Source organism: Nycticebus coucang, chromosome X (genome assembly GCF_027406575.1).
Source record: "Nycticebus coucang isolate mNycCou1 chromosome X, mNycCou1.pri, whole genome shotgun sequence".
Classification (NCBI taxonomy): domain Eukaryota; kingdom Metazoa; phylum Chordata; class Mammalia; order Primates; family Lorisidae; genus Nycticebus; species Nycticebus coucang.
The window spans coordinates 133,170,201-133,191,660 of record NC_069804.1 but is presented as its reverse complement, the minus strand read 5'-3'; the positions used below and the strand labels follow the sequence as shown (position 1 = coordinate 133,191,660).

Here is a 21,460-nt window from a genome sequence, read left to right as displayed (position 1 = left end):
AGCAAGGCCCCATGTGTATGCAAAATAGAAAAAAAAAAAAATAGCCAGGCATCTTGGCAGGCGCCTGCAGCCCTAGCTACTCAGGAGGCTGAGGCAAGAGGATTGCTTGAGCCCAAGAGTTTGAGGTTGCTGCGAGCTATGACACCACGACATTCAGAGTGACAAAGTGAGACTCTGTCTCAAAAAAAAAAAAAAAGGCTTTGTATGAAGAAATTAAAATTCAACCCAACCCTGAGCCCGACTTTCTCTACAGAGCCCTCTCTGACTTTCTTATGCTTATTCAGTGTTCATCTTCTTTTCCTGGCCTCCTATAATACTTGTCTCTCCTATACACCCCAGCACTCGTCTTATTAAGTAGAGTAAAAACTCAGTTGCCTGACTCTTTCTGAGAAAAGAGTATTTTTAATAACCGGTTTTCCAAATGACTCATGATTTGTCCAATGTGAGCACCACAAGATTTTAACATTTTAACCATCCTTGGATTTCTCTAACAGTCTATTCCCTTGACTTCTTAAACAGAGTATTTGGAACTTAATTCATTTTTTTGAATGAGGATCATCATTATGACTACCAGTTTTGTTATATTATCCTATGATCTAGTATCCTATAGTACCTATATAATTCTAAGGCCTATTGAAATGTTTTTAACTTTTACCTCTGTACTAAATGGTTTCAGAACATTTAATCTCTCTGTGTGTGAATCCATATTAGGTTTTTATGATTTTCTGTCTCTTTCCCTGTCATTTGACTGTTCTTACTGCTGTCAACCTACTTTAGTAAAATTCACACTTCTCCCCCCACCTCCGCCCAGCTCAGTGTAGGCTCAGCAAAACCTCTTGATTGGACTTGATGCCCATTGAAAAGAATGCTTTTCAAGGATCCTGAGAGGTATAGCATTTACTTTTCTCTGCATCATTTTGTTGGTTTATCTGCAGGCTAGCTCTAGTTTGGAGAGCTTAGTTACAGGACTAAGAACTAAATCTAAAAGAACAGGAACTACCAGGGCCCTTGAAACCAGATTATCCTGATTTTCCTTCTGGCAAGCTCCTTGCACACTGCTGCGCTCTCTACTTGGGGGTTTCTTGTTGGGACTGGTGGAAAGGATAGTTGGTGACAGGAAGCGGTTTGAGGCAACTCTGGCCTATGTCACTTCCTCTCATCAGAGAAACAAACTTCAAAAGGTGATACAAGAAAGGGCACCATCAATTTGGAGCTCTGGAGTATTTAGGGGACTCAGAAGTAGTTCAGAGTGAGGAGTATTTTAAGATTTTGTTGAAATCTTACAGGGGGCCACGATTGAAGACAGAGGGTAGAAATGGGAGCTGTCTTCAAGGGAAGTTATTGTGAAATTCAGAATAGGAGTGGGACTGTGGCAATATGTGTACCGTATGAATTAAAGAGGTACTTCAGCATCCTAGATTTATGAATTAAATGTAATGGATATTACATAGCTAGCTATTCATCTAAAAATCATACTTGGGAAAAGCAAGAAAGAAAATTATTAATTATGTTTCTCTGTACATGTCTATTTTTAGTACTTCTTATAATGGAATTATTTTGACTTCTCAGATATGTTAGAATTTGAATATACTTACTAATCTTGACTCTGGTGAAATGTAAAATATGTGAAACTTGAGTACAAGGTATGAAATTTAAGCACATCATTTTTTTTTGGCAACTTCCAGGCACGAGCTCTTATTAAACAATTAGTTTTAGGTACCGTAATATTTCTTTAAAGTTTATAATGTACTTTCATATCCATTTCCTTATTTGATCCTCTCCACAGCCACATGAGGAATTATCTCCATTTTATGGATGAGGAAAGGAAATCTTAGAGAGCTTTAAAAACCAGCCCAAAGTGACTTGGAAGTATAAGGCAGAGCAAAAATAGAACCCGTCTCTCCTAATTCACAGACTAGTATTCTATTCAGTCTACTATGCTTTCTTTCAAAAAGATTTGGGGAACAAATTTATTAAAAGATAAACTTAGGCACGTTAAAATTTTAAGGAATTTATTTGAACAGATAGCAATTCATGAATAGGGCAGTACCAAACAGCGGGGATGTAAGGGGAAAACTTATAAGGTGCTCACAGCAGGAAAACAAAGGAAATATTTGATTGGTTAAAGTAGGAAGTTCCTAATTAGAAGTTCATTGGCAGTTTCTAATTGGTAAACTCTCTAGTTAGAGGTTATTTGGTGGTTTCTGATGGTTAAACTTAAGATTCATTTTACTATTTAAAGTGAGTTAGTTATTGGTTTATTTAAGCAGGAACCAAAGGCACTGGAGCCATTTCAGTCCATTGACCTCTCGATTAATTAAAAAAATACAGTATATTTATCCGATGAAGACCAGTTAATGCTATAGTAGAAAATAACAAGTAAAAAGTTTATTAATTTATAGTCAAAGTGAGTCTATAAATATAAGAAAACATCTAATAAATTAGCTTTATATGTAATATCTGAGGGACCTAACTGCTTGTACTTAGATATGATATTTGTGTGTACAGAGAGGTGGGGCAAAATCAGAACTATGACTCTAACATTTTATAGTTAGTGTAATTTTGTTCTGTATTGCTGGTTTTTACCAGCAATAAATCGAGTATAGAGACTTACCATTTTCTTTTTTTCTTTGATTAAGTTATATTCACAGACAGTAAAGTTCACAAATGTTAAGCACACAGATCAGTGAAATTTGTATGTATGTGTAAACTCCACCCAGATCAAAAATACAGACATTTCTGTCTCCTTGGGAAGTTCTCTCTTGCCTCCTCCCACATGACACCCCCCCTCCCAAAGGTAACAACTATTCTGACCACTATCATCATAGATTAATTTTGCTGGGTTTCAAACTTTATGTAAATAGAATCACACTGTATGTACTCTTTTGTGCCTGGCTTCCTTTGTTTATTATAACGTTTGTGAGATTCAGTTGTCTTTCATTGCTGTGTAGCATTCTCCAGTATGATACACCATACATTATTTTATTCATTCCCCTGTTGATGGACATTTGGGTTGTTTCTAGATTTTAGAAATCAAGAATAAAACTACTATGGACATTTTTGACCTTATATTTCAGTGGACATAAGTACTCATTTTTCTTAGATACAAACCTAGGAATGGAATCACTCGGGTAGGTGTAATAAAAAACATTTTCATTTAGAAAAGTCTTAATGAAGAAACGGATGGCTGAGCATCTTATAGGAAAACCCACTTTATGAAGAGCCACTGTTAGAGATGAAAGTGGGTCTCTATTTTCTTTAGCAGGTCAAGATTTCTCGCCTATCATACTTTAGAGCAGTGGTTCTCAACCTTCCTAATGCCGCAGCCCTTTAATACAGTTCCTGTGGGTTGCGACCCATAGGTTGAGAACTGCTGCTTTAGAGAGTATTTTTGCTCCAGTCAGAGGACTGGGTCTTTCATGCTTGTGAGTAGATATTTATTTTCCTAGTGTCTGGTACATGGGGTGCTCATCAGGGATGAAGAGCCATTTAATTGCAAGCTGTATCTTTTATGGATGAGGTCAAATTGTCTGTTCTTGAACAATGTAGTTCAAAAAATCGTAAAATAACATCAGAAAATCAAGTTCACATTACAGACATTAGCCTTAGGATTAACTTGGAATACATCTTTTGTTTTGAGAGTGAAGGTACATGTGTAATTTTATGTAATCCAAAAACTTAACTCTGACAGTGTAACTCTACATGACTTCAAAGGTAAAGAATTTTCAAAAATCATATGTCTGCTGGCAACATTTACTAATGAAGTGTGATGTGAAAGGGTAAGGGGAAAATTTCTGTGGTCTGAGACAAGGATGAGGTGGTTTTAAACCAAGGAATAAACTGGAAAAGTGCTCCAAATGAAGAGTCCTTTTCCTGGAAAAACTCCATACTTTTCCTGTGTGGCATAACACATAGCATGCCACAAGACAGAGACCTACCTTAGCCTCCTCCTCAACAAAGATAGTTACTTCCAGTGTTTATTTTCTAAACAGAATTAATTTGATAATGAATTTCTGAAAAACCAGGATTTGCTTTACAAGCAATTGCTTGGCTCGCCACTTCTGTTCTGCAAATTGCAGACTGCCTAGACTTAGTCCTGATTGTATTTGAAAACTTTTATGGGCTCCTTGAAGCCTGGGTTAAGTCCAGAATCCTTACCAAAGCTGCCAAAGCCAGCATCTCCTGGCCCCGCCTGCCTCTCCAGCCTCATCACTTCCCAGGACCCAGACAGCATCATTAGTCCACAATCTCTCAGCCATTTCCATTTTGTTACAAGCTTCCTCTGCCTGGAATCTCCTTTCCCTGCCTAATTCACTTAGCTCTCACTCATTCTTTAAGGCTGAGTGCATCTGTCACCTGTCAAGCCACAGCCTCGTCTGTGCCCCGATTGGCTTAGATGAGCCTCTTCTGTGCTCCCTTAGCCTTTCCATCCCTCTTTCTTCCTGTTAGACTTGGAATTACTAAGATAGGTTACTAGCAGGTCCTAGCACAGAGCCAGTCACATGGTAGGCACCCAGTAAAGGATTGGATGGACATATAAACCAGCTCTTAGACTTTTGCACTGTATTTGTCCATCCAATAAACAGTAAACCTAAGGGGATAACTGACCGCAAGGCACTGTAAGCAGAACTGTAGAAGACAGAGATGAACACCATGTAGACTGAGGCCTTAAGGAGTTCGTTTCAATAGCAGACGTGATGTGTCTGTAGACAGCAATAACCTAAATGCAACGTGCTTAGTGCCATGAAAGAGATATAAGTAAAGGACTATGGACGTTTAGAAGGAGGAGCAAGTACATTTTGCTGGGAAAAGTGAAGAAAGGTTCATTAAGAAACTAGTATTTGAGACAGGACTTAAGAACAAGTAGGACATGAAGGATGAAGATAAGCATCTCCTAGGTATTGTGTGGCTTATTTGGTTTTTTTTTTTTGGTTTTTTGGCCAGGGCTAGGTTTGAACCCGCCACCTCCAACATGTGGGACCGGCGCCCTACTCCTTGAGCCACAGGCGCTGCCCCTGTGTGGCTTATTTTGGATAAGAATAGATAGATTTCATGAAGGGGTAATGAGCAGTGGGAAACAACTAGAAACTTAGGAAGTGGTCTTATTGGAAAGGGCCAAGTCAAATGCCAACTTGATGAGTTTGTACTTGATTCCTATCAGGTGGACCAGCCTTAGGACCCCCGCCCCACCATGAAAGTGTTTTTTTTTTTAGCAGTTTAGTGACACCAAAAGAGAGATCTCTTAAAATTAGTCTGGTAATGGCATATCTTAGCATCTTCTTAGTAAATCATTGTTAACTGATCAATTGCTGAGTTTATAGTCTTAGCAAATAGTGTGGAAAAACACGAAGGCCTTTAGCTCTTTGACCATTTTGCAACAGTCTTCTCTCACTGGAAATCTAGATGAAGTAACAGATCATATGACCAATTAGTTCTGAGAAACGGAAATTGAAAATGACAGGTGAAAGAAACACTAACAAGACAGAAAAGCCTCATAAGAATGCGTAGACATGCAAAGTGTTGCTTGCTTAGGAACCATGTCCAATACATCGCCTTTAGCTGTCTGGAAAAATCCAGACATAGTATATGAATTATATTGTTAATGTTTATTCCTTTGGGGTCGTTTAGATCACTTCCAGTTAAACATTGCTATGTTAGAATCGACAGTTCTAACCACAGACTGTCTATTCTTACTCTCCCCGATAAACAGTGGGCACTGCATTGTCAGTTTGTTTTATGGTATGTTATGTAATCAGTGCATCTGGTTTCTTGCCACCTTAGGTCAGGCCTTCAATACCTTATGCCTGGATTATTAAAACAACTTTCTCATTGGTCTCCTTGTCTCCTGTGCCTTGAATCCAGCTTTTATTGTAACAACAACATGTAGTAGGGGAACACTGGGTGGAGAGTAAGAGTAACTGCATTTGAATCCTGGTTATACTGCTCACTAGCTATATGACCTTGGGCAAGACATGTCGGCTTTCTGAGATTCGGTTCTCCAGACTCTAAAATGGAGGTACTGGTGCTTTCCCTGCTTCTCTTAAAGGGCTGTCTGCAGGATCATGTGCTTTGAAAACTGTTAATAGCCTTACTGAGAGTTGGACTCCACTACCTGGTTCTATACCTTCTTCAATCTAGTACCACCATGTCACCTCTCAAATCTCATTTCTCCGTATCTCCCAACCCCTTCTCCAATGTGTGAATGTGTGAGTGTGTGTGTGTGTGTATATATATGTACGATGTTCCTCTCATCTGGAATATTCTCTTATCTCTGTTCTTCCAAGCAATAATTTAAGGACCAGTTCTAATGCTCCTTCCTCCTCCAAATCTTCCCCAATGAGTCCAATGCTCCTTGATTTCCCCCTATTCTTATTTATTACCAGCACTTGTCTATACATTGCCTTTTATTATTGGCTCTTTCTTTTACCTAGGGCTCATATGTTTAATTAGATTATGATTTTATCATGCCTTTGCTGATTCAGTTAACATTTAATGAATGTTTATGAGAATGCTTTCCTCTGTATTCCTCATAGAACCAAGTTTGGAACTTAATAAATAATTCTGGTTCATTTATTTAAAAATTCACATATATACTCTCTTATAAAAGGGACAAGTGGATCCTTCATCTTTTCCTAAGGCTCACAGTGCTCCTCCTACCAACCCTCCCCACCTCCACCTCCTACACAAAAAATCCCTTAGAAGTATTCAATAGTAGCCGGGCGTTATGGCGGGCGCCTGTAGTCCCAGCTGCTCGGGAGGCTGAGGCAAGAGAATCGCTTCAGCCCAGGAGTTGGAGGTTGCTGTGAGCTGTGTGAGGCCACGGCACTCTACCGAGGGCGGTACAGTGAGACTCTGTCTCTACAAAAAAAAAAAAAAAAAAAAAAAGAAGTATTCAATAGAACTTTCTGAGATTATAAAACTGTTCTGTATCTCTGCTGTCCAATACAGTAGCCATTAACCACATATGACTATTGAGTGCTTGAAATGTGGCTAGTGCAGTTGAGGAACTGAATTTTTAATTGTCTTTAATTTTAATTAATTTGAATAGCTGCATGTGGCTAGTGGCTACTGTAGTGGACTTGTAGGTCTAGACCAGTGGCTGCCTGCCACAACACCACAAAGATAAATACATTTTACATTGAAACCTGGTTTTTATACACTCACAAAACAATACTGTCTTATTGTGTGCAACATAGTCTCCTATTTTCTGTGCTGTTCAGTTTCACTTTTTAAAAAATGATGATAGCAACCCACCATGTAGATTTCACAACCCACTGATGAACTGCGATCTGCTATTTGAAAAACACACTGCTCATTTTATAGATGGAGAGCCTGAGGCCCAGAATAGCACAGTAGGTTCTTCCAGGTCACATAGCAAATTAAATGGTAGTGTGGGACTAGAACCCAAATTTTGGGGGTTCCTAGACTAGAGCTATTTCTAAGAGGAGTGGAACTGTTTCTTCTGCTTCCTTTCCTTCCTATGCCTCCCTACTGGATATTCAATAAAAATCAGTGGACATAGCATTCATTTTGACTAAATATTGGCATGGGGTCTTGATTCCTACATGAGCCATGAGCTTAGTATTCGAGTATCCCTGCCTTTTAATTTGGTTTTACTGTCCAAAATCAAAGATAAAGTACCATGGAGGCTTACTTTTGACCCATTGCATGACTTGGCAGTGGCACAAATGTAAAATGGTCCCCCTTGGGAATACAATCAAGCTTTCCTCCAGTTATTCAGGGACAACCAACCAGCAGGTTGATTCTTATGATCAACAAAACCTGTTGATAAAGAATCAAGGTGATTCTCCTCTCACTTTGAAAAAGTACCTCAAGCCTTGAATTACATAGTCAACCATATATTTTTCTCCGTCTGTACATCCAGTGTGCTACCTTTTTTTTTTTTTTTTTGCAGTTTTTGGCCGGGGCTGGGTTTGAACCCATCACCTCTGGCATATGGGGCCGGTGCCCTACTCCTTTGAGCCACAGGCACCCCCCCCCCAGTGCTCTACCCTTTCTATATGCCTTATCAACAAAGATGACAGCCTTGACAAATGTGCCATGTTCTGAGCGGTGCCTTTTCTTGCGCAGGTATTTGTATTGTCCTCTCAGAGCTACTCCCTTTTTATTCTTCTGAAAACTTTCCCAAAAGGAGCAGAGTTATCTTATTAAAAGCAGAGGCAGCAACTTAAACGTACAGTGGTCTATGTGTCAGGTGCATTCCCGACCAGTTGGTGCATGGAGTCGCATTTCCCCCTGAATGTTTCCATATGCACTTCAGTCAGCAGACAGTGGGTAGCAATTTGTCCCTAAGTGAAAACAACAACGACAACACTTAAAAAGGCAATCAACTTTTCAAAAGCATTACCTAAGGGAAACAGAGAAATAGCCCAATTTTGCATTGTATTTGTCAGTGACATTACCATTCTGCCAGTGGGATGAATTAACTGAAGTCTTTAAGAAATGTTGTATTCACTCATATATAGTCTAGCAAGAGGGGGGAGGTGAGGAGAGAGAGGGAAGGGGAAGGGCCATTGGTGAGACCTCACCTAATGTGCACAACGCAAAGGTATTTAGCACGGGGAGGGGGGTGTCTCTCCTACAGCTTGAACTTTACCTTGGGAGTGAGAACAATGTAACTTAAAAATTTGTTCCCTCATATTAATATGAAATTAAAACAATAAGAAAGCAATGTTGTTTTTTTGTGTGGTCAGGTTATCTCTAAAAATGTTACATATTTGTGGGGCTCCATTGATTTTTCCAGCTGAAAGCGGAAAGGTCTGACCACTTCCTAGTGGCCCTTTGCCAACTTGGCTGTTTATTCCTTTGCTGATATGCCCTGAAATTTGTCAGGCACAGCCTCCTGTGCTCCCCCACCCCCACCACACACTAGTCAGTTAAGCAGAATCTGGTAAGTCTTCTCTAGCTGAATGGCAATCCATTGGTTAAAATTGTCTAATCTGGGAGGATTGCTTAAGCCAAGGAGTTCAAGGCTTCAGTAAGCTATAAGCATGTCACTGTTCCCCAGCCTGATGGTAGAAAAAGGATCACACCTGTGGTGCATATTACAGGGGTATTTGCGAAACTTGGTAAATGTAGAATGTAAATGTTTTGGCACAGTAACTGAGATAACGCCGGAAAGGCTATGTTAACCACTGTGATAAAAATGTGTCAAATGGTTTATGAAGCGAGTGTATGATGCCCCATGATCATATCAATGTATACAGTTATGATTTAATAAAAAAAAAAAAAGATTTTCTAATCTAAGTCTGAAAATGACCCTGTTCTCTTAGGGAATCAAACTTTATACTGGTCTGTAGAGAAATCATTCATGGCTTTTACATTATTTGACAAACTAGTATTGCTAGGGCGGGACTTGCTGAGTGCATTCAAGAAAACTTGCAGTTTTGAATGTGAAGATCCACTTGAAATGCTAAGAATTGTTGCCCAGTCTTCTGCTTTCTAAGTTCTGAGTTGTCATAAAAGCAGGGTACAGGAAGGAAGACAAATAAAGATGAGGCAGAGGCTGGGGACAAACAGGGTGATAAGTGAACCCAGGAGAAAGAGAGGAAGGCGCATTGTAGGCTGGGCCAGAGCTTTGGTCTTCTGGATGTCCTGTCCTGCCTTCCTAGGCTTTGCTAATTAACCTGACATCTACCATGCCTGTCTTCAAAAGCTCTGTGCAGGTTGGTTTCACTCCCACTTTTAAAAAAAACCTCTAGTCCCTTTGTCAACCAAATCCGTGAGTCCCAACAGTTTCTGGCTAGACCAAGCTTATTATTTCCCTACCCACCCCCACGTTTTTCTGCCACCATTTTATCACCTACACTTGAAAATTAAAAGTTTTCTCTCTCTCTCTCCTTTCCTCTCCCCTGGATCCACCCCACTCCCAGTTGCTTGTTAAGTCCTTTTGGTGTTCCCTCAACCTCGAATTTCCTCCCATCCCCCTTACCACTTATATCTTATTTCCATTAAGGCTCAGCTCTGTCTGATGCCACCTTTTTTAGGTTGTAGAACGCCCATTCACCTTTCCTACTGGAACTGGTTACTGCATTTATTTCTTTTCCTCCCCCTGCCTTCCACATTACTTATTACTTTTCATTTACCACACTTCTTATTAGTTGTTTCCACACCCATCCTCTCCACTAGACTAAAAAGCTTTCAGAGGGCAGGGCATGATGACTCACTCCTGTAAGCCCAGTACTTTCAGATGCTGAGACAGGGGGATCACATGAGGCCAAGAGTTGGAGACCAGCCTGGGCAACATAGTGCAACTCATCTGAACAAAAAAAAAAAAAAAAAAAAAAATTAAAAATCAGCTGGATGTGGTGGCACACATCCGTAGTCCCAGCTACTTGAGAAGCTGAAGCAGGAGGATCCCTTGAGCTCAAGAGTTCAAGGTTGCAGTGAACTATGATCATGCTACACATACACACACACACACAAAGGGAGAGAGTGAGAACACGTTTTTAGAAGATAGAAGCCTTACATCCCTGATGTTTTGTCCTCTATGTGTAATACATAGCAGGTGCTCTATAAAAGTTTAGGGAGTGAAATACAAATGAATATTCAGTTGTTACTATTACCACACCTATTTTCCTTTGGACATTTTCCTGTGTTTTAGAAGTGTGACCTGATGGTATGTTAAATATGTGTGTATTGTTTAGAAAGCTATTTTGGAAATAGCAGTGTTCTGGCATGCTTATAATTGGATGACCTACAAGGAATTTACTGTATATCTCAGTCCTCTCCTGGTCCTGAGATTCTATGGCCTTTTGATTTCATTTAAAGAGTTTGTGGTATTTCTTTAGCATAATCCCCACAAAATTTAGGTGCCTTGATGTACAGGTGTCTTTGTTAAGCCCTATCAGAAAAATGGTTTTTCAAAGTGATTTTCTCATTTACTTGAAATTTTCCAAAATGACCCTTAGAAATATAGTCAACTGCTGGAAAACACATTGTTAAGGTAAGATATCAGCAAAAATGGCAGAAAAGAACCTCTGAAAAATCTAGGCAGAAATGGACAGAATCAACTTTTTCAGAACTCTGTAAATGAACTAAAGGCTTGTAGCAATCCAGGGAACATATTGCTAAGAACAGTGAGCTCTGGGGTGTTTTTACTCCCCCTCTCGCCAACCCTTGCTCCCTCTGCAGTAGCCTTGAAAATCACAGGGAGAGAGAGGCAGTAGCCCAGTAGCCTCAAGAGGAGACAGAATGGGGTTAGAGCTCTTCAAGGCCTCATTTCTAGGGTCATTATTTGATCTGTTTGGACATTCCCAGGAAGACCACACTTGCAACACTACACTGTATTTATTTGACCTGACTCAGAGCTACAGAAAGCCTTTTTCCCAGGGCCTTTTTATTATTATTTTTTTTTTTTGAAAACCTTTGGAGGCAATCAATTAACTTCTCAGTTGCCTGAGGCAGTGGATAGCCTCTCCAGCTAACTAAAAAGCTTAAGAAAGGAAAAGCTGAGGAATGAGATTCCTTGGTGCTTTGAAAAGCTTGGGCATATCCTGGGAATCTAGAAGACCACATGCATGCATGAGGCTGTGTACATTCCCAGGCTTGTGCGCCTGCTCAGGAAAGACCTGAATAGGCCCTGAGCATTCCCTCTGGATGATCTCAAGCCTGCACAAGCAGAAAGTGAAGCCAAAGGCAGAGCTATCAACTGCCTGGCTGAGGATTGAAGACAAGCCCCAACATGTACACAGAGGAGCCCCTGGGCCAAGACTGGGGACTTTGTGGTTCCAGTAAAGAAAATCTTTGTCCTATTATTGGCTGGTCTCTAAGTTAACCCAGCAGAGACTTCAGTATGATAATTATTACAAAAGTAAGATAAAACAGGGTTGTTGTCCCTGAGACCTTGGAGAAGGTAATTCTTCATCCAGCAAGTTGCATATTTGTAGCTTTGCCAGTACAGTGCCTGTCTCATCAAATAGGCTAAAAGGGCCAGGAACTTACATATCAGGTGGATGTCTGCTTTGTTAATTTTTTTTTTCAGGCAAGACAAAAAGTATTATAGTTTGTGAAATTTAATAGAAAGGATTTCAGCCAGTCAGAAGGAATTGTGTTGGAAATGAGGTTTCATTTTTGCATACCTTGACCACTTCCTAGATGGCTTCTTTCGTAGTCCCTTCAAAGTTCTCCCCCAGACCCCCATTGTCTATTATCTCCTCATGTCACTGCTCTTTGGTTCTGTGAATGCCGTCTTTTGTGTTTGTTCCATACATATGGCTTAGACCTGGGGCTGGCCATGGCCTGACATACTGCATTTGGGGTGTCTGTCTTCTAAGAGAAGAACCAAGAAGAACAGAGACTATAATGACCGTCTTGCTGGCCTAGTTAGGCCTGAGAGGGGGTAAAGAGCAACAGAAAAATTCTTTGGCTACCATTTTGGTCAGAGCCATCCCAAATGAAGCAGGACAGTTGTCACAAGCTTTAATAGGCTGTACTAATTTGACCAGATAGCTGGGCAGTGACTCACTGAGCCAGGGTGGTGATAGAGAAATGGTTTTTTCAGCCGGTACTAAAAAAAGACCCATGGCTTATATGCATACATGCTGTACATTCATCCAATACCACCCTTCCTCACCCCTACCAGGGCAATGCCAGAGACGTTGCCCTTTTCCCACATTCTTCTCACACTACATAATTTCTGATTTTCTCTTTCTAGACTATACTGGATGTTCTTTTTGAACTGATTTCTCCTGCCTGTGAGGGGTAGAGGGTAGGGTGGCAAGGTACACAGTGTGATTTACCCCGCCTTGATCCACCACCTCCTAGGGATGGCCTGACCTGGGTGATCATTTTTAGCCTGGTATTTCCTGGGCATGGGCCAGGGGCTGAGGCCAGCAGCAGAGAGGTTAAGATGGGAGAGGCTCCCTGACAGATTTGGTAGTGATGGATTTTCACCTGGTAACTTCTTTAGGTTTGAAACACTACAGGGATTATAATATGAATAATTAAAACATATTGAGGAGAAAGGCCACTTAAATTCCTGAATGACTGGAATTCTGTAATATATGTTAAGAAAGGCACTATCCTGGAGTTAGCTGTTTTTCTAAAAGTGCTTGTACAAATTATAACTTCAACTTCCAACAAAGTATTTTGAGCAGGTGAACCTGCTTTTATGATCAGAAAAGACTCGTTTATATTCAAGAGCATTATAGAGATTTCTATAAAAACAACAAAACAGAACAAAACAAAACAGTTCTTCCTTTTGCGTGAACTAGACTTATCCCACAATGCCATTTGCACAGGAAATTCTACCTATAGGGCTTCTAGAAACGAATTTGAGAGAATCCCTATAGGTCTTGTACCTGCACTGAAGAACCCCTACTCTCTCTGTCCTCCCCTCTCCATAGGCAGTGTTCTTCAACCTTTTTTTTTAATCTCACGGCACACTTGAACCTATAGTTCCACAGCACACCTTTTTTGTTCCAAAAAAAGAGTAAAAAAAAAAAAAAAAAGAATGTACTTATTATACTTTTAACTCCTTTTGAAAATAATGTAATTAATTATCTTTAAAAATTTGTGCAGCACACTGGTTGAAAGTCACTGCCATATGTGATGCCATACTTGGAGAGCGGGGAACACTTTCACACTGTTGGTGGGACTGCAAACTAATACAACCTCTTTGGGAAGAAGTGTGGAGACTCTTCAAAAAACTCAAATTAGACTTCCCATTTGATCACACAATCCCACTACTAGGCATCTACCCAAAAGAGAAACATATGATTTTATCTTAAGGACATTTGTACTATTTATCCCAGCTTAATTGACAATCGCCAATATGTGGAAACAACCTAAATGCTCATCAACCCAGGAATGGATTAACAAAACTTTGGTATATGTATACCATGGAATACTATTCATCTATTAAAAAAATGGAGACTTTACATCTTTTGTATGAACCTGGGTGGAGTTGAAGCACTTTCTTCTTAGTAAAGTATCACAAGAATGAAAAAGCAAGTATCCAAAGTACTCAATACTAATATCAAGCCAGTAGACAATCTAATTCACACCCACGTAGGAGAAAAACTCATTTCAATTCAAGTTTGGGGGAAGGAGAATGAAGGAGGGGTGGAGAGGGGAGGGGAAGTTTGGAGTGCTCCCACTTAATGGGCACAATTTAGCGGTATATGGCACACCTTTTGAGTGCAGGACACAACTACAACAGGGACTCTACCTAACAAATTCAAATATTATGACTTGGTTATTTGTACCCTGACATAAACCTGAAAGTAAAAAAAAAAAAGAAAAAGGAAAAAAAAAATAAGCTTAACATATGCCCAAATAAAACGTGGACAAAAGAAGGGGAAAAAAAAATCACTTCCATAGGGGCTGAGGAGCCTCCAAGAATTGACAGAAGATGTGTGTTGAATGTCTTTGCTTTGAACTTGAAATATATGTTCTCATAGAAATAGCACCATAAGCTGTGAGATAAACTATCAATTTAACTTTTTTTGTTCACAGATTAAAGTAGGTTTTTGTGGGATGGCTTAGGAATGTATTACTACTTACAGTATTATTCCTCTCTAAAAATTATTTACAAAGAATGTTGGAGACAGGACCTCTTCATAAGTTATTCCTAAGTCTTATAGCAGAGGTTTTCCCCACAGGTGGGCCAAGTGTGAGTTTGAATTTTAACTCCTCCCATATTACATGCTCATGAGATCTGAAAGTATGGCTCTTTCAACTAATGAAGCTTTAGTTCTATTTCTTTCTTTCTTTTTCTTTTCTTTTTTTGAGACAGAGTCTCATTTTGTCACCCTCAGTAGAGTGCTATGGCATCACAGCTCACAGCAACCTCAAACTCTTAAGCGATTCTCTTGCCTCAGCCTCCCATGTAACTGGGACTACAGGTACTCACCACAACACCTGGCTATTTTTTTGTTGTTGTTGTAGTTGTCATTGTTGTTTGGCAGGCCAGTCCTGGTGTATGTGGATGGTGCCTTAGCCGTAGAGCTACAAGCACTAAGCCTTTAGTTCTGTTTCTTGAGAGATAACCATAGTTTATGAGATGGGGAAAAAAAAACCCAAAACTGTTTTTTCTACTCTCACACTCAACACTTGTGATAGGAGATGTATGGGTTTTGTCCTTACATACCAAGCAGTTCTCCAGCAGATACTAACAGTGTGTCCTATGATTTAATTAAATTCCGGCAGCATCTATCCAGAGTTAGAGTCAGATCCCACAAGTTAAGGGCTTAGTCCCACACGATGGACCTGACTTCAGATGTTAGGTCCTAGGTTGTGGTCTGTGCTTTTGATCACCTAGCCATAAATTGGGTTCCATAATTTACTAGGATGGCTCACAGAACTCAAACACTTTACCTTTTTTTTTTTTTTTTTTTGAGACAGAATGTCACTATGTCACCCTCCGTAGAGTGCTGTGGTGTCACAGCTCACAGCAACCTCAAACTCTTGGGCTTAAGCAATTCTCTTGCCTCAGCCTCCCAAGTAGCTGGGACTACCAGTGCCTGCCACAATGCCCTGCTATTTTCTTGTTGCATTTGTTATTGTTATTTTAGCTGGCCCCGGCCAGGCTCAAACAAATAGGCTCAAACCTGTCTACCTTGGTGCATGTGGCTGGCACCATAACCACTGTGTTACAGGCGCTGAGCCTCAAACACTTTACTTATATTTACCCATTTATTAAGAAGGATATTTTACAAAGGATATAGATGAGCAGCAGTGAGCAGCAGGATGAAGGGATGCATAGGGCAAGGCATGTGGGAAGGGGTGTGGAGCTTCCATGCCCTCTCCAGGCATGCCATCCCTCAGGCATGTGTTCAGCTACCTGCAAGCTCTGCAGACCCTGTGGTTCAGGGATTTTTATGAAGCTTTCATCATGTACACATGATCAATTTTCTACTCAATCTCCATCCCCTCTCTGCTTTCCAGAGGATAGGAGAGAGGTGGGGCTGAAAGTTCCAAGCTTCTAATCATGGCTTGGTCTTTCCGGTGACCAGCCTCCATCCAGGAGCCCACCAAGAGATGCCTCATTGGGACAAAGATGCTCCTATCACCCTGGAAATTCCAAGGGATTAGGAACTCTATGTCAGGAAGCAGGATCAACAATCAAAGGCCAGAACAAGAGATGCATCTATATCCCTATTGCTTAGGAATAACAAGGGTTGTAGGAGCTCTGTGATAGAAAACAGGCATAGAAGCAATGTATGTATGTCTTATTGTGTTGCAGTAGACATTTGTGAATCCCAAGAACAAGTTATATTTCTCATCAGTCTCAAGAGCCTTCTTTGCAGAAGCCATATATGATATAGGTTTTGCATAAGTATTACATATATGCAAATTAAAATACTATAAAAACATCTGGTCTTCAGCTTACCACTTTTTCAGGGTTGTACAATCTTTCAGCATTGTCATAGCCCCTTCCAAGACATTGGTCACTAGAAACTTCACGTGATCTTCCTTGTGACTAGGGAGGAGTTGGGTATGCAGGTATTAAGGTATTATTGTATCACCTTGATAGAGTCCTGCCAGGAGAAGCAGAGAACTGGCTATTTACAAAGAAGGTCCCATGTGCAGGGGCGGGGGGGAGGTTTTCAAGTAACCGTGGCCAAATGACTTTTCAGAGATGGTATTAAATGGGACCTTGAGAAAGGAAAGGCCAAAAGAGACATTCAAGAGGAAATCCCTCTGCTAAAGCACTCTGAGGTCTTATGAATATCTTTGTTACTCAAGGAAAAAGATTTGCTTCCATTACATTCATGCTGATGACTGTTCACCTTCCAGGCAAAGGTAATCACCTGTCAACCACAGGATTAAGCCCTCTTCTATTAAATTTTGCTTAAGTTTCTTTCCTTTTCTTTCAGTTTTATCCAAGTATGAAAACCAGATTACTGTTTTCACTGACTACCTAGAAGAATATTCAGATACAGATGAGCTGGTATGGATCTTGGGGAAACAGCATCTCCTTAAAACGGGTAAGGTTTGATACTGTTTGTCCGTGGGAACCCAAATGAGGTGGGCACCTGAGGTTCAGGACCTGAACTTTTTTTCTCCTTGGGTCGGCAGAGCATTGCTTGATAAATATTAACTAACCCTACTCTGAGGGGAGTTTACCTTAAGCCACTGGAACTTTAAGCCTTAAGTCTCTTGTTTGCATGGCCCCAGAGGGCTTAGCAGTGTGTGTTTACATGGTCATAGGTTTTTTCACAATTAGCCAAGGTATTATATTTTTATTCTTTTACTTAAAGGAGAACCCTCAAATTCTAGAAGCCTTGGGATTTCAAAACATACAGACCCACTCCTGGTATCATGAACCAATCCCTAGCCTTTGGTGACTGGGCTCCATATTTCTTATTCCTTTCACCTTGTCTGGCTAGATACAAAACACCCAGGGTGCAGCACCTGTGGCTCAAAGGAGTAGGGCTCTGGCCCCATGTGCTGGAGGTGGCAGGTTCAAACCCAGTCCCGGTCAAAAACTGCAAAAACAAAACAAAACAAAACAAAACACCCAGGGACTTCTGAACAACCCGTGGCTGTCAGAAACAATACCAGACCTTGGAAGTTTTCCTTATGTTTTAGATTTTTCGCTGACTGTAACACTGTCTCAATTTATTCTGATTTTGTATAGAACTTTTAGCCACTGAAGCGATGTGGAAAGGAGGCTTGAATTTTTCTTCCTTAACATTACATTCTTTTAGATTATAATCCAGTAGATTTTAACCTGAAACTGCTAATGACCCAGCACCCAGATAAAGCCTGAGCTTGGAGAGAGGCAGCTCTGAGATTTGTGTCTTTCGTTTTTTTTTATTATTAAATTATAGCTGTGTACATTAACGCGATCATGGGGCACAATACACTGGTTTTATAGGCCGTTTAACACATTTTCATCACACTGGTTAACATAGCCTTTCTGGCATTTTCTTAGTTATTGTGTTAAGACATTTATATTCTACATTTACTAAGTTTCACTTGTACCCTTGTAAGATGCACTGCAGGTGTAATCCCACCAATCACCCTCCCTCCGCCCTAGATCTGCCATTCAATCCTATAATTCCTCTACTAGGTGTATACCCAGAAGACGAAAAATCACATTATAACAAAGATATTTGTACCAGAATGTTTATTGCAGCCCAATTCATAATTGCTAAGTCATGGATTTGTGTGTCTTTCTGAGGAGAAATCTTCAGAGGCCCTTAGCATGCAGTGGTTCTCCACCTATTGGTCGCCACCCCTTTGGGGTTTGAATGACCCTTTCACAGGAGTCGCCTAAGACCCATCCTGCATATCAGATGTTTACATTACGATTCAGAACCGTAGCAAAATTACAGTTATGAAGTAGCAATGAAAATAATTTTATGGTTGGGGGTCACCGTAACATGAGGAACTGTATTAAAGGGTCATGGCATTAGGAAGGTTGAGAACCATTGGCATAGAGTAAGGAACAGGAAAAAGCTGATCAAAAGGCAGGAGAGAAAGTTAGGCATTGTCCAGCTCCTCCTGAGTTTGGCTTTGTTATTTTGATGGAAGAATTGTGAATAATGGAGAAAGCCTGGAATATGGCAATTAGGAGGCCTTTTGTGTTCAGACTCTTCTAACTCAGTCACTTTCTCTTTCTGGGTTTTAACTTCCTTCACTCTGAGGGTATTGGAGAGCATCTCTTCTAGTTCTGCATCTCATGAAAACAGGAGTCCCCAGATTGCCAAATTCACCCATATTCAAATGTTGAATTGGGAAATTCCTTCAAAGTGAAATTATTGTTAAAATGTCCCCACAACTTCCCCAGCATAAAGCCACATAGGAAGGCATAGAACTATCAGAGGCAGGAGTGCAGGGTGTGAACATTTGAGAGGACCAGTATATATAGTAACAACAGCTAAGATATGTCACAGGCTTACTATGTACCACTCACCATCTAAGCACCTTATGTGCATTACCTTGTTAAATAGTCACAACTTAATGAAATACGTACTGTTATTCAACCCCATTTTATGTATGAGGCAGCTGAAGCTCAAAGAAGTTAGCAAGGTCACATAGCTGGTAAGTAGCAGAGTCAGGGTTCCAACCCAGGCAGAGTATGACTTCAGAAGTCTTTTTTTTTTTTTTTGAGACAGAGTCTCACTACATCACCCTCGGTAGAGTGCTGTCACAGCTCACAGCAACCTCAAACTCTTGGACTTAAGCAATTCTCTTGCCTCAGCCTCCCAAGTAGCTGGGATGACAGGCACCCACCACAACAGCCAGCTACTTTTTTGTTTGTTTGTTTGTTGCAGTTATCATTGTTGTTTTAGCTGGCCTTGGCTGGGTTTGAACCTGCCAGCCCCAGTGTATGTGGCCAGTACCCTAACCAGCTCGGTGTATGTGGCTGACACCCTACCCACTGAGCTATGGACGCTGCCCAGAAGTCTCATTCCTGACCATTAAACTTCTGCTTCTCAAAATGTGCTAGGCACTGGGATTACGGAGAATAGGGAAAATCCAGCAGCTTAACTTTCTGATTTGCTCAAAGAAAATGGGAGAGAGAAAATAAAAACCATTGGCTCAAATTGCATTTCCCTTTCTTCCTTTAAAGTGCCCTGCCTGTAAATTCTTTTTATTAAATTTTCTCTATACATGTACATGTGTTTATTTGGTTTCCATTTTTTGCCTTCACAAAATTAAAGAGGCTTAAATTACTAAATGCAGAATACAGATGTCTTCATACAATAACTAAGAAAATGCCATGAAGGCCATGTTAAACAGTTTGATGAAAATATTTCAGATTGTATATGAAACCAGCACATTGTACCTCTTGACTGCACTAATGTACACAGCTATGATTTAATAATAAAAAAAGAAAAAGAAAAAAATTAATAACAATAACAATGTTTAAGATAAGGACTAGAAACAAACCTCGTAAAAAATGAACGAAGATACATATGTTCGGAAAAGAAATCAGATGATTGCTGCAATGAAATATTGAGCAATAATAATAATAATGCAAAAAAAAAGTAACATTCACATTGTCAGATAAAAGTATGTCTAGCATAGAATGCTTTGACTCTGAGGTTCAGTGTGGAGTCATCAGTTAACTTTTTTTCCCAAAGTCTCAAAGAATAGATAATATTTATTTTTATAAATAAAAATAAAAGATAATTTCAAAAAAACTGACTATAGATTCTATACAGAATATAAATATGAATGCATTGTTGAGAGGGGCGGCGCCTGTGGCTCAAAGGAGTAGGGCGCTGGCCCCATATACTGGAGGTGGAGGGTTCAAACCCGGCCCTGGCCAAAAACTGCAAAAAAGAAAGAAAGAAAGAAAAAGAAAAGGGGAGAGAGAGATGTTAAGAAAGCAGCACATCTACATCAGATGGAAATGTGGAAGCCATATTCATGGCCACCAAAGTAAATTTATGCCATAAAATGCAAGGATGCATGTTTTCAAAAAAAGACACAAAAACATTTGCAATGTTGTACATCCATGTGGATTATAAATGCCAGTTGTACTATGTACTATGAGTCAATTTCTTACATATTTAATTTTCTTAGTAGGGACATTTCCTTTTTAAACATCTTTTTAAACATGCATGTGTGTGCGCATACACACACACACACACCCCAATACCAAACCCGCCCTTAGTTTTGGAAAATAGACAGTGGGTGCTGACACAAGATCCAACCAACCACCATCCTTCAGGCTGGGGCTCATTGCCCTGCTAGTGGGTTAGTGGGTTCCTATTCCTTGTCTTTTGGCCATGACTCCAGCATTAGCTCCTGCCAGAGTCATGGAGCGCAGTGAGAAGGGGGAAAGAAGCTACCCAACCTCTTTGGGCCAGTCAGGTAGCTCTGGTGAAAACATAGGTGTATGTGTGTGTGGGAAATACCGAAATTATTGGGTTAAAACGAGATTGGGTTTCCTAGGAATTTTCCTAGCCCTGTAACAATGGAATTGAAATGAAGTTTGCTGCTGGCTCAGAAGTCAAAGGCAGGTATTCTTTTTTTTTTTTTTTTTTTTTTTGTGGTTTTTGGCCGGGGCTGGGTTTGAACCCGCCACCTCCGGCATATGGGACCGGCGCCCTACTCCTTGAGCCACAGCTGCCGCCCAGAGGCAGGTATTCTTTATTTTTATTTTTTTTGAGACAGAGTCTCATTATGTTGCCCTCGGTAGAGTGCAATGGCATCATAGCTCACAGCAACCTCAGACGCTTGGGCCTAAGCAGTTCTCTTGCCTCAGCCTCCCTAGTAGCTGAGATTACAGACACCTGCCACGATGCCTGGCTATTTTTGTTGTTGTTGTTGTAATTGTCATTGTTGTTTGGCAGGCCTGGGCTGGGTTTGAACCTACCAGCCACGGTGTATGTGGCCAGTGTCCTAACCAGTGAGCTACGGGTGCCACCTCATAGACACTTATTTTTAGGTGAAATGTGATTTAATTTCTTTTTGAGACAGTCTCACTTTGTTGCCCCTGGTAGAATGCTGTGCTGTGATAGCTCACAGCAACCTC

At 40.4% G+C, this 21,460-nt stretch overlaps 1 protein-coding gene across 1 annotated transcript in view; it reads left to right on the top strand.

The window, feature by feature from the left end:
- The window catches only part of ATG4A (autophagy related 4A cysteine peptidase), a 65,815-nt gene that overhangs the window by 23,276 nt on the left and 21,079 nt on the right, over window positions 1-21,460 (top strand). The window contains exon 2 of the mRNA XM_053579525.1: window positions 16,842-16,952. Within this exon, the coding sequence (XP_053435500.1) occupies window positions 16,842-16,952 (111 nt within the window). The remainder of the gene's footprint in view (window positions 1-16,841; window positions 16,953-21,460) is intronic.